At 40.5% G+C, this 21,044-nt stretch overlaps 1 protein-coding gene across 6 annotated transcripts in view; it reads right to left on the reverse strand.

Moving 5' to 3' along the window:
* The window catches only part of Dnm3 (dynamin 3), a 462,213-nt gene that overhangs the window by 386,602 nt on the left and 54,567 nt on the right, over positions 1–21,044 (reverse strand). For all 6 annotated transcript variants that reach the window (XM_029478106.1, XM_029478097.1, XM_029478095.1 and 3 more), the window contains exon 2: positions 8,163–8,236. In XM_029478106.1, the coding sequence (XP_029333966.1) occupies positions 8,163–8,236 (74 nt within the window). The remainder of the gene's footprint in view (positions 1–8,162; positions 8,237–21,044) is intronic.

A 21,044-nucleotide genomic window follows, 5' to 3' on the forward strand; every position in this document is an offset into this window, starting at 1 on the left:
GTAACCATCAGTGCTTTCTCCTACAGGAGAACGTAACCATCAGTGCTTTCTCCTACAGGAGAACGTAACCATCAGTGCTTTCTCCTACAGGAGAATGTAACCATCAGTGCTTTCTCCTACAGGAGAATGTAACCATCAGTGCTTTCTCCTACAGGAGAATGTAACCATCAGTGCTTTCTCCTACAGGAGAACGAGGGTTGGGGGGGGGGGAGCAGGAAGAAATGAATTATCAAATTATCGCCAATTCAAGGCGCCTTTGACTTCACAATCGGGGGCAGCTTGACTACCAAAGTGCCTGGTTCCTTTGTTTTTATTAGAGATGAATACCTTTAGCTTAGTCATTGCTCCCCTAGAAGGAAATGCACTGTGTTAAGGGGCAGTCTTCTCACTGTGAAGAAGTGGGATCTGGGCCTGTTCACTTACAATAGCTCATTGGCTTGTCTGAAATTCCTTACAAGTTTGACAATACTGCTATTGAGTTTATATTAGAAGACCCATGGATACTAGAAATTTCAAGCCTGCTAATGAGTGAGCAGGGCTAAAGCCCAGAAAATAGGTAACAAAATGAAATGTGTAAAAAACAAAACAAAAAAACCAGTTTCAGAACATTGGAACAGGAAGAAGGGATGGGGAGAAGAGAGAAAAGGGGAGAGAGGCAGGGTATAGGAGTCACTCACAGAAATATCAAGCACAAAATAAAGTCTTCTTGAATTTCTTGATGCAAATATTAAAAAGAGTAGTGACACAGTCAAACCAGATTTAAGGTACATTCAGATAAGAGTCCTAGATAGCACCAACTCTGATAAGCAAGGTTTATAGAATTCTACAAAAGGGCATAGAGAGCTAGCCCAGTGGTCAAGAGTACCTCCTATTCTTTCAGAAGTCTAGAGTTGGGTCCACAGTACTACAACCACCTAGAACTCCAACTCTAGGAGATCCAATACCCTCTTCTGACCTCTAAGGGCACATGCACACATGGAGCATACACTCACATAATCATAAATAAAAATAAAGATTTATAAAATATTCCATGGAAGACAATTATTTTGACTGCAGTGAAGTAGGTTATAATATGAGAATATTCTGACAAGCACAAGTATCGCCTGCACATTTCTGTACACTTAACAAATATGTTCTCTCATCAAAAACCTTTGGGAATTTATTTATCTTCACAGTATCCAAAATTCAAAGAAAATATTCCACAGCTCTCTCCGAAAGATGAACACCTTTGATTCCTTCTCTACCAGTGGGCCTCCATTTCTTTTTGAAAACTCAACTATTATTCCCAGTTTAATTCCTCCCCCATATTTTTTCTGGTTTATTTTTCCTAGTTAAATTTCCCAGAAACAATGTTTTATACTTGATATCCATGAGATACTCAGGGGCCACTGGAGATTCTGGATGTTTAAGAATAAAGGAGGCAGAAACCTGCTCATGGAGGCAAATTAGCTGCAGATCCCATAGCATGGCTTTCGACTCTGCATTTATTCTTATAAAGTCAATCAGCTCTGTGGCAACTCAACTTGGGGCTTTAAGGATCTCAACCTCTGATAGACTATGAAGTCCTTTACACTCTTGAAACGCTGCGTCAGGATGCCCATGTCTAAACTGTCCATCCAAGGAGCAGGAGGTCCCAGCTCAGCACAGAACGAGTGCCTGCCACACCACTGCATAGGCATGAACTCCTATGTGGATTCCAGGACCAAACAGGGAGACACACTTCAAGAGAATGATACGTCATGTCCCAAACAAATGATCCTATTAAAGGAGAAAGGGGAAGTCATCTAAGTGAAGAAAAGATCAGAACTCAGAGATTGGGCAAAACTACCAGCAGTCTTAGAGTGTGCTTCTAAGCACCCAAAGGTGGCTGTTTAAAATACAGCTCCTGAGCCCTACCCAGATCCAGTGAATCAAAACTCTGAATATCTTGAAGACCAACCCCAGGGCATCTGTGTGTACTGAGTTTTAAAAATAACCACAGTGGAGGGGACTGTAACCTGCACTTCATGTGAAGAGCAACAGAGCCAGTGGGAAGCCTGACAACGTCAGAGCTGCTCTTAAGAAAGAATGTTCTCAGAAATACATGGGGATTTTTTGTTGTTGTTGCTGTTGTATTTTATTTTTACCATGAGGTTCATTTGTTACTGCAAAAACTAGCATTCCATTCTTTGTAGAAAGCAGGCTGTCTTGCTCCAGAAGGCCGGCTTTGATCAGACTCAGATGTCTGAACATGTACTGAGATACGAAGCTTTCAACTGTTTTCAATGCTATCACCCTAATATTTCTATTGTTCATATATAATTTATGAAACTAGAAGAAAAACTCCTGGTCACTGCATACAAATCAGGACTCAAAGTCAGGCTGGGCTAACAGTGTCTTCCAAGCAGCCACGGGAGGCCCAGCTTTGCCTCTGATGTAGTGATTCCTTTGGTAATCCCCACAAGGCACCTTATTCAGTACCACCCCAACCACGTGGCTCTCTTCCTGCCTGAGAGCAAAATGGGTGACTCACCTTACCAACGGTGGGGTGGCCGCTGTTCCTAGAGCCCCTGCCGCACAGTCAGCACATCACCTCTTCATCAGCCTCTAGCACAGGCTTCAAATCCCCTTAGCAGCTTTCCGTTCTTATTAAAATGATTGTGTATAGCAGTTCCAACCAAGAATTCATAATACTGACTGGCACCCATTCTGTAATAAACTATGAGCCATATACAACTTATTTGAACATGGGTGCTCTACTGGCTGGTTTTCTGTGTCAACTTGACACAGGCTGGAGTTATCACAGAGAAAGGAGCTTCAGTTGAGGAAATGCCTCCATGGGATCCAGCTGTAAGGCATTTTCTCAAATAGTGATCAAGGGGGAGGTCCCCTTGTGGGTGGTGCCATCTTTGGGCTGGTAGTCTTGTGTTCTATAAAAGAGCAGGCTGAGAAAGCCAGGGGAAGCAAACCAGTAAGTAACATCCCTCCATGGCCTCTGCATCAGCTCCTGCTTCCTGCCCTGCTTGAATTCCAGTCCTGCATCCTTTGGTGATCAACAGCAATGTGGAAAGTGTAGCTGAATAAACCCTTTCCTCCCCAACTGCTTCTTGGTCATGATGTTTGTGCAGGAATAGAAACCCTGACTAAGACAGGTGCTGTCCTGGTTTGCTTTTGGTTGCTATGATAGAACACTGATCAAAGCTAGCTTGGAAGAACAAAGGGTTTATTTTACTTAGCTTTAGTTTATGTCTGTCACTGAGGAAAGCCATCACAGAATCTCAAAGGTGAGACCACGGAGGTCAGGGCTGCTGTTAAAAAAAGTGTTCTCAGAAATGCATGTAAACTGGCTTTGCTAACTGGCTTGCTCTCTCTGGCTTGTTTACCTAGCTTCCTCCCTCCCTCCCTCCCTCCTCCCTCCCTTCCTTCCTTTCCTTTCCTTCGTGTGTGTGTGTGTGTGTGTGTGTGTGTGTGTGTGTGTGTGTGTGTTGGTTTCTGAGACAGTTTTGCAGGGCTATGAATAGTGGTCTGTTGTCTCCCTCCCCACTGACATTTCAGGCCTCATCTGACACTGACCAAAGTCTTCCCAGGCTCTCAGCCTCCTGGATCATACCTTAGAAATACTCCTACCGTGTTTTATAGTGACCTGCCCCTTTCTTTTCTTTTTTTACAGCAGAGTATGTTTTATAGACCTCAGTTTTGTTTGCCAGAAAACCAACAGAAGTACCAGACATTACTGAGGTTGCCCTCACTACATTCTATGACGTCAACAAAATGGGATTGCCATTATGATACGTGAAGTCTGGTGCACAATAAGTGACATAGGAAGTAGAATAGTAGAATAAGTGACATAGGAATGAAATCCTGCTATTCCTTCTACCATATAATAATTGGTGAAACAAATTGAATTATCTTTTTTTCTTTTTTTTTTAATTTTTAATATTTTTTATTACATATTTTCCTCAATTACATTTCCAATGCTATCCCAAAAGTCCCCCATACCCTCCCCCACCACCCCTATCCACCCACTCCCATTTTTTGGCCCTGGCGTTCCCCTGTACTGGGGCATATAAAGTTTGTGTGTCCAATGGGCCTCTCTTTCCAGTGATGGCCGACTAGGCCATCTTTTGATACATATGACCTGCCCCTTTCTGTGTTCACCTTTATTAATAAAGAACAGGTTGTCTTTTCCTTGCTTTCTCCCTGTAGTGTATAATCTCTTGGAATGCTCTTCCATGCTAAGCACTAAGTGTCCTGAAGCAAATGGTGTGCAGTAAAGGCTACATCAGTAACAGTTGTCTGGTTTAGCGACTAGTACAGCGGGAGGCAGAGGCAGGATACTAAGTGTTACTTAATGGATAGCACGTTAAAAACTAGAAGGAACTTACAAATTAGCTAAAGGATTTCATATTTTTATCATTATGCTTTTCACATAATATATGAAATGTATGTTATATATGGTATGCTCTTGAATATACTAAAACCCATGTGCATTTTGTTTTGCATCGTATATGATGTTTTATGAACATACATTAACTGTATATAAGGGTTTTCATCACAGCATCTGGTGAACACCACGATTATACTATCCTATGGATACTCACAATCTGCACACCAGACAGCACTGGGCTTGTGGAGAGACTGTTTAACTTTGCTGAGTCTTTTTTCCAAAACAGGAATCAACGTTCTACTTCAGAAAAACTCTTGCAAAGGTTAGGTGATAAATATCAAAATATTCAGAGCACAAAAGGGCTTGGGAAAAAAGGAAGAGCCAGTCACTAATAGTTTCCTGCATAGCACCCGTCTGGGGCACTCCAGTTCCTTCTAAGAGTTCTCATAGTGGCAGCTTTTATATTCCCGCATTAAGACAGGACAGCAAGTACAGATAGGTCAGGATACTCGCAATGCTCTGGCATTCCACGCCATTGGCCAGAGGGGCCAGTGAGTTCCGAGCACTGATCTTATCCAGCTTTTCCCACCTGTGCCTGCTAGCTCTGTGCCTGAGTCTAAGGCTCTGAAAAACGAGGTCAGCTTGGTTTGTTACTTAGAAACACTAAAATCTATCATTGGAGTTCTTAGAATTTCAAAATCCAATAGAAGAAAGTCAAGAGAGACCGAGGATTCATTTTATCATCTGTTGTTCATTCAGTGACTTGACAATAATGGACGAATAGGGAAAGATATGTAAATAAGTCAGTGGAATTCATAAGTCAGGGGGCAAGGAGTTATAACAAGATGTAGGGTAGGAATGGAAAGACAGTGAAACATGACAGGGTGGCCATAGTTATAGGCATTGTTAAATGGCTGTCACGATGAATGAGTAAATAGAATACAACACATCATATGTCTACTTGTGTTTAAAATTAGGGATAAAATTTCTCTGCCGGGACAAGAGGTAAATAATACATATAATTAAACATAAGAGGTGTCTTTGTTGCAAATAGGAGCAATTATGGTTGAAAAGAACATGAATCATAACTAAGGAAACTAGGAATAGAAGATTTTGATTACCAATAAGTGCCAGGCCTCTTCCTGAAGCCAACAAACATCACATGACAAGAAGATCATTGAAGGAGTCTCTGAACTCAGTCCAAGTACAGGCTTGCCTGCCCCTCTCCCTACGCTTTACTGCCCCCACCCCATACCCATTGCAGAAGTTCCTGATTCTTGCATACAAGTAGAGGAGCTCTTAACCCACCCTTCATCCCTCAGTCATCCTAGCCCTGGCCTCTGCTTAAAGTTCTAATCCTCCAGTTGTGTTCTTATGAAAGGCCTCTGGCCGAGGTTGTCCCTGCCCCCAGCAGCTTTCTTCTCATGCAGCAGCACTACATCGTTAGTCTTTACTGCTTTCCCTCCTGCCCTTCTCAGTCCCTGCACCTCCACACCTACTGACCATCCCTGCCAGTTAAATGTCAAGCACATATGCTATGTGACAGCACGCCTGCTCTTTTCCCTTGTTTTCTTTTCTGCCTCTCCTCCTCCTTCTCCACCTTCTTCTCCTCCTCTTTGACTTTTGTTAGTTGTTTTGTTTTGCTTCTGCTTCTGCTTCTGCTTCTGTTCATTGAGCTAGGCTCTCACCATGTCCCCACAGCTGGTCTAGAACTAACTATATAGATTAAGCTGGCCTCAAGCTTGCCTCTCCCTCCTAAGTGCTAATTGGTCCTCTTTCTTGTTATCTAATATTCTCTAAACTTATTTTGACTGGTTTTGACTATATGGCAAGCTCCACAATGAAAGTGAAGTTTGCCTGGTGGTGCACACACTTCTTTAAGAAGTATTTATTGGAGGAGGAAGAGGAAGAGGAAGAAGAAGAAGAGGAGGAGGAGGAAGAAGAGGAAGAGGAAGAGGAAGAGGAAGAGGAAGAGGAAGAAGTATAGTACAATTCTATTCTTAATCCATCTGGACATGGGCTTTTTTAGATTAACCAGGACCATCTGTGTGACCACAGGTTGGGAACTATCCTCTGGAGCCTGGCCAGTTAACCAGGCACAATTTGACAAAATGACTGTGCTCACTCAAGATCCAACAGAGACCAATAATCCAGTAGTGAACACTAGGACCTCATGACTCTTTCCAAATCTATGATTGACTGTTGACAGTCTCAGTCTTGTGTAAGCTCAGTCCTGGAAGCCACCATTGCTGTAATATCATGATTATCATGCTGTGTCATGCCCAGAACAAAGCATTTCCTAGGTTTCTCCCCATCTTCTAGCTTCTACATATTTTCTGCTTTCTCTAAATCTTAGAGAGGGTGATGAAGAAGTCCTAAAGTTTAGGGCCAAGCAATCAACTTTCACTGATTCTTAGGACCTTGACCAGCCAGGCCGCTCTGCATTCATTATCATTCACTGAGAAGGGAAGTTTTTCTGATTAAGGCTGAAAGTTGTTTCTTTATTTGGATAGCAGGTTAGCACCATGTCAGTTTGAACAATACTAAGCTCCCTACTAGGCTTAAGGCCCTCTTAGCCATGTGTTCTAGGCTAGGTCTACAGTATCAAGTATGAATTCCCTTCTATAAGAGATGGCCTCAAATTCAATGGGGGGGGGGAGGAGAGAGAGAGAGAGAGAGAGATAGTTACTGGTTGGTTACACCCAGAACAGTCATGGGACTATTATACCATTTTGGTACCACTGATAGGGACCATTCTGGAATCAGTCTAGGCAACCATCAACAATAATGAAAATGTTGTGCATATTCATGAAATCTTATTCAGTTGAGAGACAAGGTTTTTCACTAAATGGGAAGCTCACTGTTTTGGCTAGGCTGGATGCTCAGCAAGCTCTTGAGATTCACCTGCCTCTGTCTCCCTGGTCAACGCATCCATGCCTAGTGTTTATACGGGTGCTATGGATTTGAACTCAGGTTCTCCTATGTGTAGAGCAAGCACTCTTACTCAATCAGCCATCTCCCTGATCCCTTTTGCATTTCTTTTGTTAAATTATATATATATACAGAGTAAAGGTATTTAAGCAACATAGTATTGGCATAAAGGTAGAAATAGAGATCTAAGAACCCAAATATAAGCCACATAGCTACAGTCAAAAACATGCTCTCAAGGATTCTGGGAACACATGAGTCATAAAGAATAGTCAGCAGTTGATTAGTTATCTATGAGTAGAAACTGCAGTTGGCCCTTACATAATATTTAAATTGTAATTATATGCATGCATGTGCCTGAGTACAGGCACATGAATATAATGCTCACAAAGGCCAGAAGAGAGCATTAGATCCCCTGGACCTGAAGGTGCAGGTGTTTGGAGTCACCTGATTTGGGTGCTGGGGAAAGAACAAGGAAGTACTTTTTAGCCATCTCTCTAGTTACCTAAATAGTTTAATTTTATGGCAAAGTAGTCACACATATAATATACATACTTGCAAAAAGAGTATGCACCCAAGGAGTGTTCATGATTATTTGGCACTATGAACTTACGTAGGTGGATTACAATAAGCAAATCTTTTGGCAGAAGAAACTAGTGATAAAAATCTGTATTTGTGTAAGGCTTCCTCTTCACTGCAATCAGAGGGATCCGAAGAACAAAGAGCATTCTAGAGAGAAACGAGGCAGCTGCTCAGGATGCTTTTAGAAGTGATTTGTTGGGGCATCTAGTACCCAGGAGTGAGCCTGACAGCTGCCATGCAGCGTGTGCACGCACACAGTCAACATCTTCACTCATTCATTACCTACCTGCTTTGGAGGTGACAAGCTGGAGTACAAGAGGCCGTCTGGTTACAATGCCTGAGCCTCGAGGAAGAAAGTCCCTGAAAACAAACAAGAAACAAGAGATGAAGGCATCCTTTGATTGGAAACGGGCTCCATGGTAATTCTCATGGTAGTTTCCAGTCTTTCTCTGTCTCAAGACAACTAGACCCGTCTATGAAAGGGGAACTTGCAAAGTTCAAAGACAAATAAATCTTGAGTCAGCAATGGATGCATTATTGCATAGTTCCTCAACAAAATACACCACTCATTTACCTAGGTAGGATTGATAAAGGCTTGCTTATGTTTCCCTGGGGTGCCCTTTGGTTTTCACTTTCAGAGAATCTGAATTTGATTGATTGATTGATTGATTGATTGATTGATTGATTGAGACAGAATTTCTCTGTGTAGTCTTGGCTGTCCTGGAACTCACTCTCTAGACCAGACTGGCCTTGAACTCAGAAATCTGCCTGCTTCTGCTGGGATCAAAGGTGTGTGCCACCACTGCTCAGTGAATCTGAATTTTAAAAATGGTCTGATACTGAAATTAATCCCAGAAGTTCTGATAACTGCAAAATCAGTATTGACTTTGGCTTCAACATCAATATTAGCACCATGAAAATGCTGGCCATTATGAAGGGGTAAATGATAGTGTATGCCCTAAATATCCTAAGATTTTTCTCCAATAAAAAGACTCACAAAATGCAGTCTCAAGTGGAAGCAATTATTACGTTGTAGAAATTAACACTAGAAAAAATATTGCAACTTCAGTTGTTCTTGTTGTTCTTGACAGGTGGAAGACTTTCAAGAAAGCTTATGTTGAAAATGACATGTTAACATAGGCTAAACCACACCAATAAACCTGCAGCAAAGGATGGTTTGCATTACATTATACGGCAACATAACATGTATCATTGTTGATTCTACAATGTCAAGAACTTCATAGGCACCTGTATCTCAGCTTTTTGTCTATGTTGGTGTTTTCTCTTATTGTTGCTGTATATTGGGAATTGAACTTGGAAGGCACTGGGTGTATTGTGTAATGTACAGGTCTCCTGCTGACCTGTATATATCTGCATCCTTCTAGTGACATTTTATTTTGCGATAGGGTCTCAATACATTGCTCAATCTAAATTTAAACTCCCTCTGTAGCCCAGACAGGTCTTGAACATGCAATCCTCTGGCCTCAAGCCCTGCTTATATCATAGTTTTTAAAGCATATTTACGGTGCCTCAAAACTGTAGAGAGAATGTCATAGAATTCTATTCAAAATAAACCTTTGACTCTGTGATTCAGCGGGAGTGTGTCTCAAAACAGTTTTAGGATCATCTAAAAGTTAGAACTCAAGACACCCAGTACCCAGCCTCAGTGGTGAATACTTATAATGCTTGATGGGAGGGGTAAACTCCTCGGAGACCCTAGCATTTGCCAGGTTTGCTCATCAACTCCATGGTCACACTGGTACATGAAAAACACAGAAGCTTCAAAACGAACTTCAATACAAGGAGATTTCCACACACAACAACTTATTAAATAAACACGGGTCAGAGGAAATGTTTCCAAGCATGAGCCACCAGAGACACTGATATTCTCAGTGGAGAGTCACAACAATAAAACTAAGCAAATTTCCCTCTATGAACATCAGTTTGTAAGTGCTAAAATACGTTCCGAAAGAGTTTATTATAATGAACAGTCCCTAAACTAAGCTAACGCCGTATTCCTTAGCCCCAAGGGCCAAGAACTTGTAGAAATTACTATATGCTGTCGAAATCAAGAAGAATGAGGAAATATGTTTGCATTTGAACTTAAAAAAATGCCTCCTAAATAAATAGTATTTTTTATTTGCAAATAAAATTGCCTTGGTTGAGCATGGTGGTATGCATCTGTAACCCCTGCACTCAGAGAGGTGAGGCAGGGGAATGCCGAGTTCAAGGCCAGCTAAGCTACACAGTGAGACTCTGTCTCAAACCAAGAAACAAAAACATGGAACAGAGCAGCTATGTTCTGTGCCTACAACCAAAAGGGAAGGAGTTCATTTGAAAGTCAAAATGAATGAAAGGAAGGCTAAACACCAGCGTAGAAAGCTGAAGAGAATAATCTGTGTTTCTGTGAATGAAGTTTGAGGCTTTATAGATGCCAAAGAGAAACGTTGGGTCTTAACTGCCTGAATACTGCCATTTAAAAACTGAAATGTTCTCCAGTAAAAGAGGAATAGAGGAAAAGAAAAGGAGAGGAGGGGAAGGGGGCGAAGAGACCTGTTGACTTTATACCCTCCAACTGGAGCCTGTCTCAGTTTGGTTTTGTGACTGTACATTTACACAATATGTAACTCCTCTGGATATGGCTGACGTAAAACATAAATAATACTTTCAACAACTAACAGGTTTTAGGCATCTGGCTAAAAGCAAACCGGACTATATTCTAATGCTTTTCTCTACCTTTAAAAAAAAGATTTATTTATTTATTTATTTTATGTATATGAGTACACAGTAGCTATACAGATGATTGTGAGCCATCATGTGGTTTCTGGGAATTGTACTTAGGACGTAAGCTCACTCGGACCCAAGGATTTTCTTTATTGTTATATGTAAGTACACTGTGGTTGTCTTGTTGTCTTCAGACACACCAGAAGAGGGCGCCAGATCTCATTACAGATGGTTGTGAGCCACCATGTAGTTGCTGGGATTTGAACTGAGGACCTTTGGAAGAGCAGTCAGTGCTCTTAACCTCTGAGCCATCTCTCCAGCCCTCCACCTTTTTTGTTAAGCAGCCAAGCCTAACACTGCATTGTGAGGAATCAGTGGATTCAGCCGTCCAGCCTCCTCCTTACTCACAGCCTGCCTCTAATACATACTCTCCCCAAGCAGAAGGACATTGGATGATGAAATCTGGCTGTCTGGAATTCTCTCCTGTTTCACAGGAGCCTCTAGTATAAGAAATCTCTCTCTAATAAAGAAGCAGGTGTCAATCTGGCCCCCTGAAAACACACCTCCTTGTGATGACCCAGCAAAATTAGGTCCAGAAGCTTCCCGCTGTATGAGCTGAGGGCAGAGGACCCCAAAGGAGAGACAAAGAACATTGGTTATGATGCCGGCTTCCCCACTGCACAGGCAAAATTCTCTCTAAGCGTGTTTCAGTAATTCTAACTACAAACCAGATCGTATGGCTCAAATGAAATGCAGCATGTGGCCACCCATTAAAAACCTGAGCACCATAAAAATGCACATTCACATTGCCATGATTATTGCTACGCCGTAGTCATGATGTGCGCCCCCTAATATTGTAGTGTTCTCTTGCAATCAATGCTCTCAGTCCCTAGTTACAAAACGTTAGTTAGCACTTTATGAATGGCATCTGAGCCGAGGGGCCACAGACCCTGTTTGAACCACCCTCTTGCTGCAGACCAGCTGCAGTGGTTTGGAATGCTCAGCTTGTTATCCCTGCCTCCGTCCACACCAAGCCAGGCACTGACACAAACAATCTTGAATAATTCATTAGCCACTGAGTGCAATCATCCCCTTGATTTTCATTTCTTCTGCACCATAGACAGTTGGCTTTTTGTCTCCTGTCAGCATGTCTTACGGGGAAGTGAGTTTTCTACATTAAAGTCGGGGCACCAATTCTGTACCTTCAGTAGTAGTTTTAATTTAATACATGTGTTTTCTTTATTATAGTCTAATTCACATACATAAAGAGATAAGAGGGGGTAGAAGCCCCATTTAAAACACACACACACAACTGCATACATGACCATGCAACCAACTAACCAACCAAGCGCCTGTCACCCCAGTCTAAACATGAGTTTTTCAGACAATAAGTATATGCTTTTCCTACTTTCATAATTCCTAAGAAAAAAAGAAAAAAATCATTTCTATCATCCTATAAAAAGAATGGAATTTGTAGCATTTTTTTTTACTGGCCTTTTCAGATTTGGTTGCCAAGAAATAGTATTTTTGCTCCAGTCGGAAATGGTTGAACTTTGGAAGCCCCATCAGGAGAATGTAGCTGCTGTCTCAAAAAAAAGTTTACACAGTATTTACTTCTGGACAGCAAATAAATACAGAAATGGCTTCCTACAACAAAGAGGTAAGTGGCCATTAACCAATGATCTTGGTGCTTTGGCAATCATACTCATGACCTGTGCTTGGAACTCTTGACCCAGTAGCTTCCTTTGGCCGGGTCCTACTAGAACTTCAACAGCCTCTATCTACGCTCTCAAAAAATACTGGTCTGTTCATAGATTTGTCTTCTGTCCCATGTGCTCCTCCAGAGTCAATTAGATGTCCAAGTATTTCATTAAATTTCTACTTCCTCTTTCACCCAGGCTCCTGGTTGCTTGTTAGAGTTTTTAACACACAGAGGAAGCAGTCTTGAATTTGCCTCTACAACTGGAAAATAGCTAAGTGGCATTATATGAATGAAAGAACAGCAGATCTTTCAATTTATTAAATATTGCCTGAAATAATTTAATTTGCTATTTAATATGCACATTTAAAGTAAAAGAGTATTCACCAAAGTATAAAGTATGAAACAGTGTTGATCTGCCTTACTCCTTGTATAAAGACATGAAATAGAATTTGAAGAAAACAATTGTTTTAATCCAAGAAATATCATACTTCTAAAAATTAGTCTTTATACTAGAAAAAAAATCTCTTGAAATTATTGCTTCGAGTATAGTTTTATGTACTGTAGAATAATCCCTGTGGTGGTAACATCTCTAAACACCTCACAAGAAAGTGAGGAAGGTAAGAGACAGGGACAGAAGAAAGAAGAAATAAAGAGGAGGCAGAAGCAAACACAAGCAGATAAGTACTAAACACTGCCTGCCCTACCCCAGGAAGTGCTGGGGTTCTGCTCTGATGCTACCACTGAATGGAATGTGCTGTTAAATGCCTCTGTGCTGTTAAATGCCTCTGGAACGGGAGCCTCACCAGCCTACACTGCCACTTCAGCTGGAGAAAGTCATAACACCAAGAGCCTCAGATTCTTTGGGAAACTGCAGTTTCCGTCCCTCACATACATTATTGGCCACATTAAGGATATTAGCATTTGTTTGTAAAAGATCACATGTTGCCGATACCGGTCACTCTATAAAGTGACCGTTGCTAACATCACTTCACTTGGGAAATGCAAGATCATAATTACAGAAAGCTTGCTTCTTTTATGCATCCAAAAAACAGGAACATTCACTCAGAAAACTCAAAATTTCTAAGCAACACATTTTCATCAACCAAATTAATCATGGATCAGGAGTTCCCACCAAAGCATTTAGGATGTAAAGTTTCTGTATCCAAGATCTATAAACTGAATGAAGACAGTCCTCTGTACACAAATACTAAGCTACAAAAGTAGCTTATTTATAAATTTTTAGCACTAGATTAATGAGTCGTGGTGCAAAATAGATATAGCATCACTTTCCCCAAAAATCTCACATTATAGTTTACTTTCTTTAACTAACATGAAAATAAATAGCAAGAGAGACTATTAAGTAGGCTGCTAGTTGCCTATCCAATGTCCATTTTTCCTTTCTTATTAGCACAGCCCAAATTTCCCTGGGGATGGCAGGATGCCTAATGCTAATGAATAAATTAACCATGATCTCCAGACTTCCTTGCAAATTCCATGCCCCTCACTGTGTTCTGCATGGTAAGATGTCTTTGGAGATTGCTGAGTGTCATCCAATGGTTTCTGTAACACGCTCTGATTTCACCCAAATGTACTCTTTGCCCTTCCTCTTCTTTCTTCTGCCTGTCAGTTGTCTGTGTCTTTTGTCTGCCAGTTGTCAGTGATTACAGCACTGCAGTGATCAGCTCCACACAGAGAGGCAAGGTGATCCTGTGGACAGAAGCCATGTGCCCAGGACAACAGAGAACACACCACAGAGAACCTAGGACGCTGATAACATTACGGTCCGTGGAGCCAACCTGATGCTCCCTGGGAAGGAGAGGGGACAAGAAATGAGGTGCTTCAGGCAACTGTTTGCAATTTGCTTTTCATTGCTGCCTCTTTATGAAAACATTATCTGATTGTTTTCCCTTCTCACAGTTTCCCTTCGCAAATTTGATATCATAAATTTAAGTTTATCTGCAGATTTGATGTACATGTTTGTTATTTAAGCTTAAATAGAAGATTCCTCCAAAAACCAATTTTACCTCCTCGGGGGAAATACCAGGCTTATCAATAATATTTTATGGGGCAGAAAATAAGAGATCTGAGATTATTCAGCATTCAGTCCCTCAAGCCATGTTTTCCTGCAGAGTTCCCGAAGAGATAAATACGGAGAAGGCAAAGTCCAACAGCCTTTGCCTCAAACCCAATGAATTTCCTTTCCTAGACTGGAAAGATGCACAGGATGAAATGAACTCCGTACCCATCCTATGCAATAGGCAGGCTCACAAAACTCCTTACCCCCTTTTTAGGAAGCCAAGGTCACAAGCCTTTGTGCAATGACTAACAAAAACCCATGAGGACCAGATCAAACCAGTCAGTGAGAAGATTCAAGGACACAAGGACATTTACAAGGTGACCAGGCGAAGGGTGGTGCAGACAGCCCACTACCCTCTTTCCCCTCCGTGGAAAGGCTCAGTGGTTCAATATCTGTCCTTGGTCCTGAAGGTCCATCACTGTTCCTTGTAACAGGACTGGAAGTGAGGTTCATAGCAGAAAGCAGAAGTGAGCTAACTTCCCTGGCCTATACTGTACAATTTTAGTTTCTTATTTTTCTAAGACTTTAAAAGAAAAATGACATATACCATTAAAAGTCAGATAGCACTGGGCAATTTCACCATCAAAACACAAAACAGAGTACCACAGGATAGAACACACATCCTGCTTATTTATAAAGACTGGAAATGACTTTCTAATTAACCCAAGAGTTCTCAGACCCAGCCCTTCCTCTCTGGAAGTTCCATCCATTATTTCCTTCAATGTGTTATTAGGTCAATCTCTCAAGTGATTTCAGGCTGCTTGGATGTCTCAGTGTCGATGCTTACCACAGAAGCCGTTCCCCAATGTCCCCTTCTTCACCAGATCCTCCCTCCCATGAGAAATATCTCTGGATATGCCAGGATAACCAGATGTTTTTCCCTTCTGTTCTCAAGGTCCCAAGATTCCTCCAGCACATCCCTCCCTAGACACGCTCTCTTAGGGCAGGGCTGTCTAGCATAGCACCTGCCACAGACTTGGCAAACCAATCAACTCTGTACTTTAGAAACTAAAACTGGTGAATTTACTAAAAAGATAAACCTCATAGGATGAGTTGGAGAAAAAGAAAGAAAGAAAGAAAGAAAGAAAGAAAGAAAGAAAGAAAGGAAGGAAGAAAGAAAAGAAAAGAAAAGAAAAGAAAAGAAAAGAAAAGAAAAGAAAAGAAAAGAAAAGAAAAGAAAAGAAAAGAAAAGAAAAGAAAAGAAAANAGAAAAGAAAAGAAAAGAAAAGAAAAGAAAAGAAAAGAAAAGAAAAGAAAAGAAAAGAAAAGAAAAGAAAAGAAAAGAAAAGAAAAGAAAAGAAAGCTATTTCATGTATATTGTATTAGTCAGGCTTTTCCAAACTGTGGCAAACATCTGGGAGAAGGGACCCTGAGAGAGGAAGGGTTTTTACTTTGGCTCATGGTTTCAGAAGCTCTGGTGCACAGCTGATTGGATCCACTGCTTTGAGCCTCAGATAAAGCAGAGCATCATGGTGGGAAGGCTGTGATAGAGCAGAGCTGCTCCTTATAGCAAAAGAGTACAGAGCATCCTCCTCCTTCCTCTTTATTCCCTCTGGACCACAAGCCTATCGATGCCAAACACATACAGGGTGGCTCTCTATTGCTTGGTGGTTAATCACAGTATGAACACTCTCAGATACCCACAAAGGTGCACTTTAACAATTTCCCAGGTATCGCTCAGTCCAATGAAGTTGACAATAATAATCACTTATATGCTCTATTATTCATTTTCTTTCCTCAAAAGTATTCACCTCATATATTTGTTTTTATTTTATAATCATTTTTGTTTTTACTTTTATCATTTACTGGTATTTTAAGGAAGGAAAGAGTAAAAGAGGGGGAAGATTGCTCAATGTCTAATAGATATGTATATGTGTATAAAAAAGATATTTATAAGCATTTTGCTATTTCTTATTGTTATCCATGAAACTATATTCCAAATGAATGCCTGTGGAAACTATTACCAATACCTTCAAATTCTAAAGTATATTAATAGTAGCTAATAGAACATACTGGAATAAAAAGAGATCAATAAATTCTTTCTGGCTACTTAGCAAATAAATGTAAAGACTAAAGTTCAGGTCTCTAGAACACATGAAAATTCCACATGGGCATGGCAGCTCACTTACAATTCCAGCCTTGGAGAACAGAGATAGGAAATCTCTAGAGCAAGCTGGATGGAGAGAGTAGTCAAACTGGCAAGCTACAGTAAAGAACCTGCCTCAGTGAATTATGTGGAAAGATGGTTGAGGAAGATATCTTTATACCAACCTCAGACCCCTACACTCTCAAACACACACACACATATATATGCAAGTTTGTGAATATATATTTGTTTGTGAATGAATATGTTCATACATACATATGCTGTGAATATATATTTGTGCATATGCACATGCACACACAGAAGGAGGAGGAAAAGGAAGAAGAGGAGGAGGGGAGGAAGAGGGAAGGATAGGAAGGAAAGATGAGGAGGAAGGGAGAAGAGGAGGAGAAAAATAAAAACTTCCAGTGAATACATCTGAAATGATACCTGGTGTCAAACATGTCAGTATTTCTATAGCAAAACATGGATACTCGCTAAGAGAGATAAACACAAACTGAATAGTCCCATGTCACTGAGGTGATGTTTGCCAACAAATGAGTTCTGGCTAATGTAAGTTTTACTAAATGAGTTACAAAAAAAATAGTATTTGGTTGTTACAGCACTCAGCATATTTGAAATTGTAGAAGAAATGGAAGTACCCGTAGTAACACGTAGCAAACAGCAAGAGGTCAGAAAAGGTTAACTCTCAGCGTCACAGTCATTACCAGGTTGTGTTGTCAGAAGCACAGTAAGTTGCCTTGATGTTTATTTAGTAATTAATTGTTTGGTCATATTCCTTAAAATGTATATCTCTCCACAACAATAAACGGTGATCTTGCTAGCCATAGGCATTTGCATTAAGGGTAAGTTACATCTAGTTATTTATAGTGTGTGTAAATTTGTGTGTAGTGTGAAAGAAAAAAATCAGTCAAAATAGACCTTTAATCTTTTCACCTTCCTTGAGAGTCCCTAGCTACCTAAAGACTTCATTTCCCTGAGAACTCTCTAGATCATTCTACCTTCTTCCACAATAAAGGGTTAAGTCAAGACATGGAATGATCTTGAAACCCAGCAAAAGACTCAGCACACATTCCAACCACAGAGTGCCTGATTCAAACACAGAATGAACCGAACCTCCTGGTATCCAGAGTATTCCACACGCGTGCGGCAAGTGTTATTTCTAGCCACTTAAAAGCACCACAGCAAAGAGCTCGAATTTTTAGAAAAGAAAAGGTCTCCATTCCCATGAGGAGAGGCATTTATTAGCCCTTAATGGCCTTCTTTCATTGCCTTTCCACTGACGCATCTCTAATTGTTCCAATTATAACTGCAAGTAAGAGAAAACCCGTAATGGTAAAAATGTGCAGTTCAATGTGTGCATTGTGAGAAGAGGTCTGACAGCATAAACCACACACATGAGTAAGTGCACAGCAGTGTGGATCTGGACAGGCACTATCACAACAGAGAGGGAGGCGCTGGTGTAGACAAGGCATTGGCCAAGAAATCAGCTTGGGTGCCAGCTGTGAGCTCACCCCACCCTTGAATCTGTAAGAGACCAAGTATCTGCCTCTCTAAAATGTAAGGACTGGAGGAATATCTTTTAATGCCCCCACTCATTCTAACACTCTTTCCATCTCTGAGGCAGGCTGTCAGTCAAGATGTGCAGAATCCAAATGCACGCTCTATATAATCTTGTGGCTTCCTGCTACTGACATCATGTTTTCTGTGCTCATACATTTAAAACATTGTAATATTTTAACTATGTATCTACATAGGGTAATGAATTAATGGTGTGTTACTTCAAAATCATGAAGCACAAATTACTTTTTCACCCTTGCACATTTTCTTTCACTGTTAATATTTAGTATCTCTGTAATGGCTATTCCTGGTTGTCAACTTGACTCTATCTGGAATAAACTACAATCCAGAATTGGACACCTGTGATGCAGGTCTCGAGGCTGGAAGACACAAGTTTCTGACCTGGATCTTGGCATGGAGATCTTGAGGCACAGCGGCCATGAAAAGCTTAGGCCCTGGTAAGGTAGTATACACCTTTAATCCCAGGAGACTAAGGCAAGGAGATCTCTGAGTTCAAGGTCAGCCTGCAACAAAGTAAATCCTAGATCCAGGCATGGTGGCACACACCTTTAATCTGGGCCACACCTCCTGCTGGAGACCTACACAAGGACATTGGCAGAAAGAAGACCCGCTCTTCGTCTGCTTGCACTTACTAGCCAGCACACCTGTTGGAACCTCCTTCTGCAGAAAACCAGCTGAAACAACTAGCCTCGTGGGACTGAGTAACTACTAGACCCTTGGACTTCCCATCCATAGCTGACCATTGTTGGGGGACTTGGGCTACAGGCTGTAAGTCATCACAACAAAATCCCTTAACATAGAGAGACATTCCGTAAGTTCTGTGACTCTAGCAAACCGTAAGACAATCTCCGAAGGAAAATAAACACCAATTAACTGAAAATTAAAACTCCTGAAATTTGGTAGAAAAGATAAAACAGAAACCTTTCAACACAGCAGGTGGGGTGAAGTATTCCTCATTCAAGAAATCGGATATTAACAAATCAACAAATTGTAAGAATATCAAATTAATTACCTAATCACCTTTGTTATGATGAATGCAAATGTACAATTCTCCTCAGAAGCCACATGCCAGTGCCTCAGAAGGTCGTGAACTCCCGTCATCACCCTCCATGGGTTGTGTTCTGGAAGTTAGCACGTACGAGTCCTAGCTTATCCTCTGAGTTCAGAGACTTTGAAGAGCAATCATCCATATCTTTTAAGTTTGGGGTTGTAGGCACTAAGTAAATTATCAGACCAGTTTTATAGGTCATGGCCAACATAGTTTTAGAATACAAAACCAACAGACTGTGCCTGGAAGCATACAAGCACATCACACATACATGTGTACATACATACACACACAAGTACATATATACACACACACAAATATACCCAAACATACACAAATACACACATATATATACACATTCACATATACACACATACACACACATGCATATATACACATACACATATACATAAACATACACAAATACATATACATACATACACACATACATATATATATACAAATACACACAAACATACACAAATATACACATATATAATGTGCATATATACACATACACATATACATAAACATACACAAATACATATACATACATACACACATACATATATATATACAAATACACACAAACATACACAAATATACACATATATAATGTGCATATATACACATACACACATATACAAGCTGTATATTTTGTAGAATTTTGGTTTCCATTTTGTATTCACACATGTGGAAGGGTCACAATGGACACAGGTGGAACAGTGAGGGCAGGAAGGGGTTAACAGGGAATAAGTGGGAGGAGGGGAGGGACAGAAGGGAAATACAAGGAGGGATAATTGACCCTTAAGACCTTTCCCTTAAGATCACAGAAAACCTATTATTTATCATTTTTTTTAAAAGTCTCTGGAAAACTTCAGTCCACTCCACTTGTGAATGAATATGTGTTGTGGTAGTTTACATCTATTCCAATTTTGTATTTCAACATAAAGAAGCTATCCCTGAAGAAAGAAGCAGAGAATTTTAGAGGTTTAAAGGTTTTGGTTTTTTTGGTTTTTTGTTTTTGTTTTTTAAATCAAAGGCTTAAAAAAATCCTAAATGATTGTACTGTAAACCCTACTGGAAATAAGGTTTCAACAGTGGTTCAAGGTAAGCATCGATGAGAAAATAAGATTTGCGTGACAACATAGAAGATGTCATAAGAGCATGCTGGAAAGGAATAGTGGGTGGAGAAACCGAGGATTGGATGAGAGAGATGAAGAGAAAAGGGAGTGTGGGCCATCGAAGCTTCTATGTATATATTGGAGAGAAACTGAAATATTTCGTGCAGAAGGTGACATGGCCTGAACTACAGCTTAAAAGGATCATGGCAGCTAGTTAGACTAGTGATTGAAGTCCAAGAGGAAGGCAGAAGAAACAAGTTGGAACTTTTGACCACAGGAGGAGTGATGGAGATGGTCAGGGTCAGGATATATTTAAAAGCAGAAACCACAGAAAACTGTGTCTGCCTTTGCCTACAGCATAACAGGACAAGAGCAACCAGTCTCGGAAAGAGTAGAGTCTACTGCTAACGAACACTATCAACCTGGCTGTGTCTACATTCAAAGTTCACAGTCTGGGCTCATCTGGGGAAGAAGTTTCTCATTTACTCTGAAGGTCTATGGACCTTTCAACCAAACGGCCTGCATAAAGCACAGATGTTCCTGTCATTATTTATTAGAGACATATTCACAGTACAAAAGGCCTAGGGAACTGCAACAGATAAACATTCCCTGAACATTTAGGGTCTTTTGGTGAAGATAATGTGATTGCTAGAACAAATGAGGTGCTTGCAACATTTTAAAGATTTTAATGCATTCAACTTTTAAAAAAAAAAGTAAATTAAGGGTTGCATTAGACTCTTTTTTTTCATATAAAACTATTTTTTTATTACATCTTTTCCTCAATTACATTTCCAATGCTATCCCAAAA

The sequence above is a fragment of the Mus caroli genome, chromosome 1 (genome assembly GCF_900094665.2).
Source record: "Mus caroli chromosome 1, CAROLI_EIJ_v1.1, whole genome shotgun sequence".
NCBI lineage: Eukaryota > Metazoa > Chordata > Mammalia > Rodentia > Muridae > Mus > Mus caroli.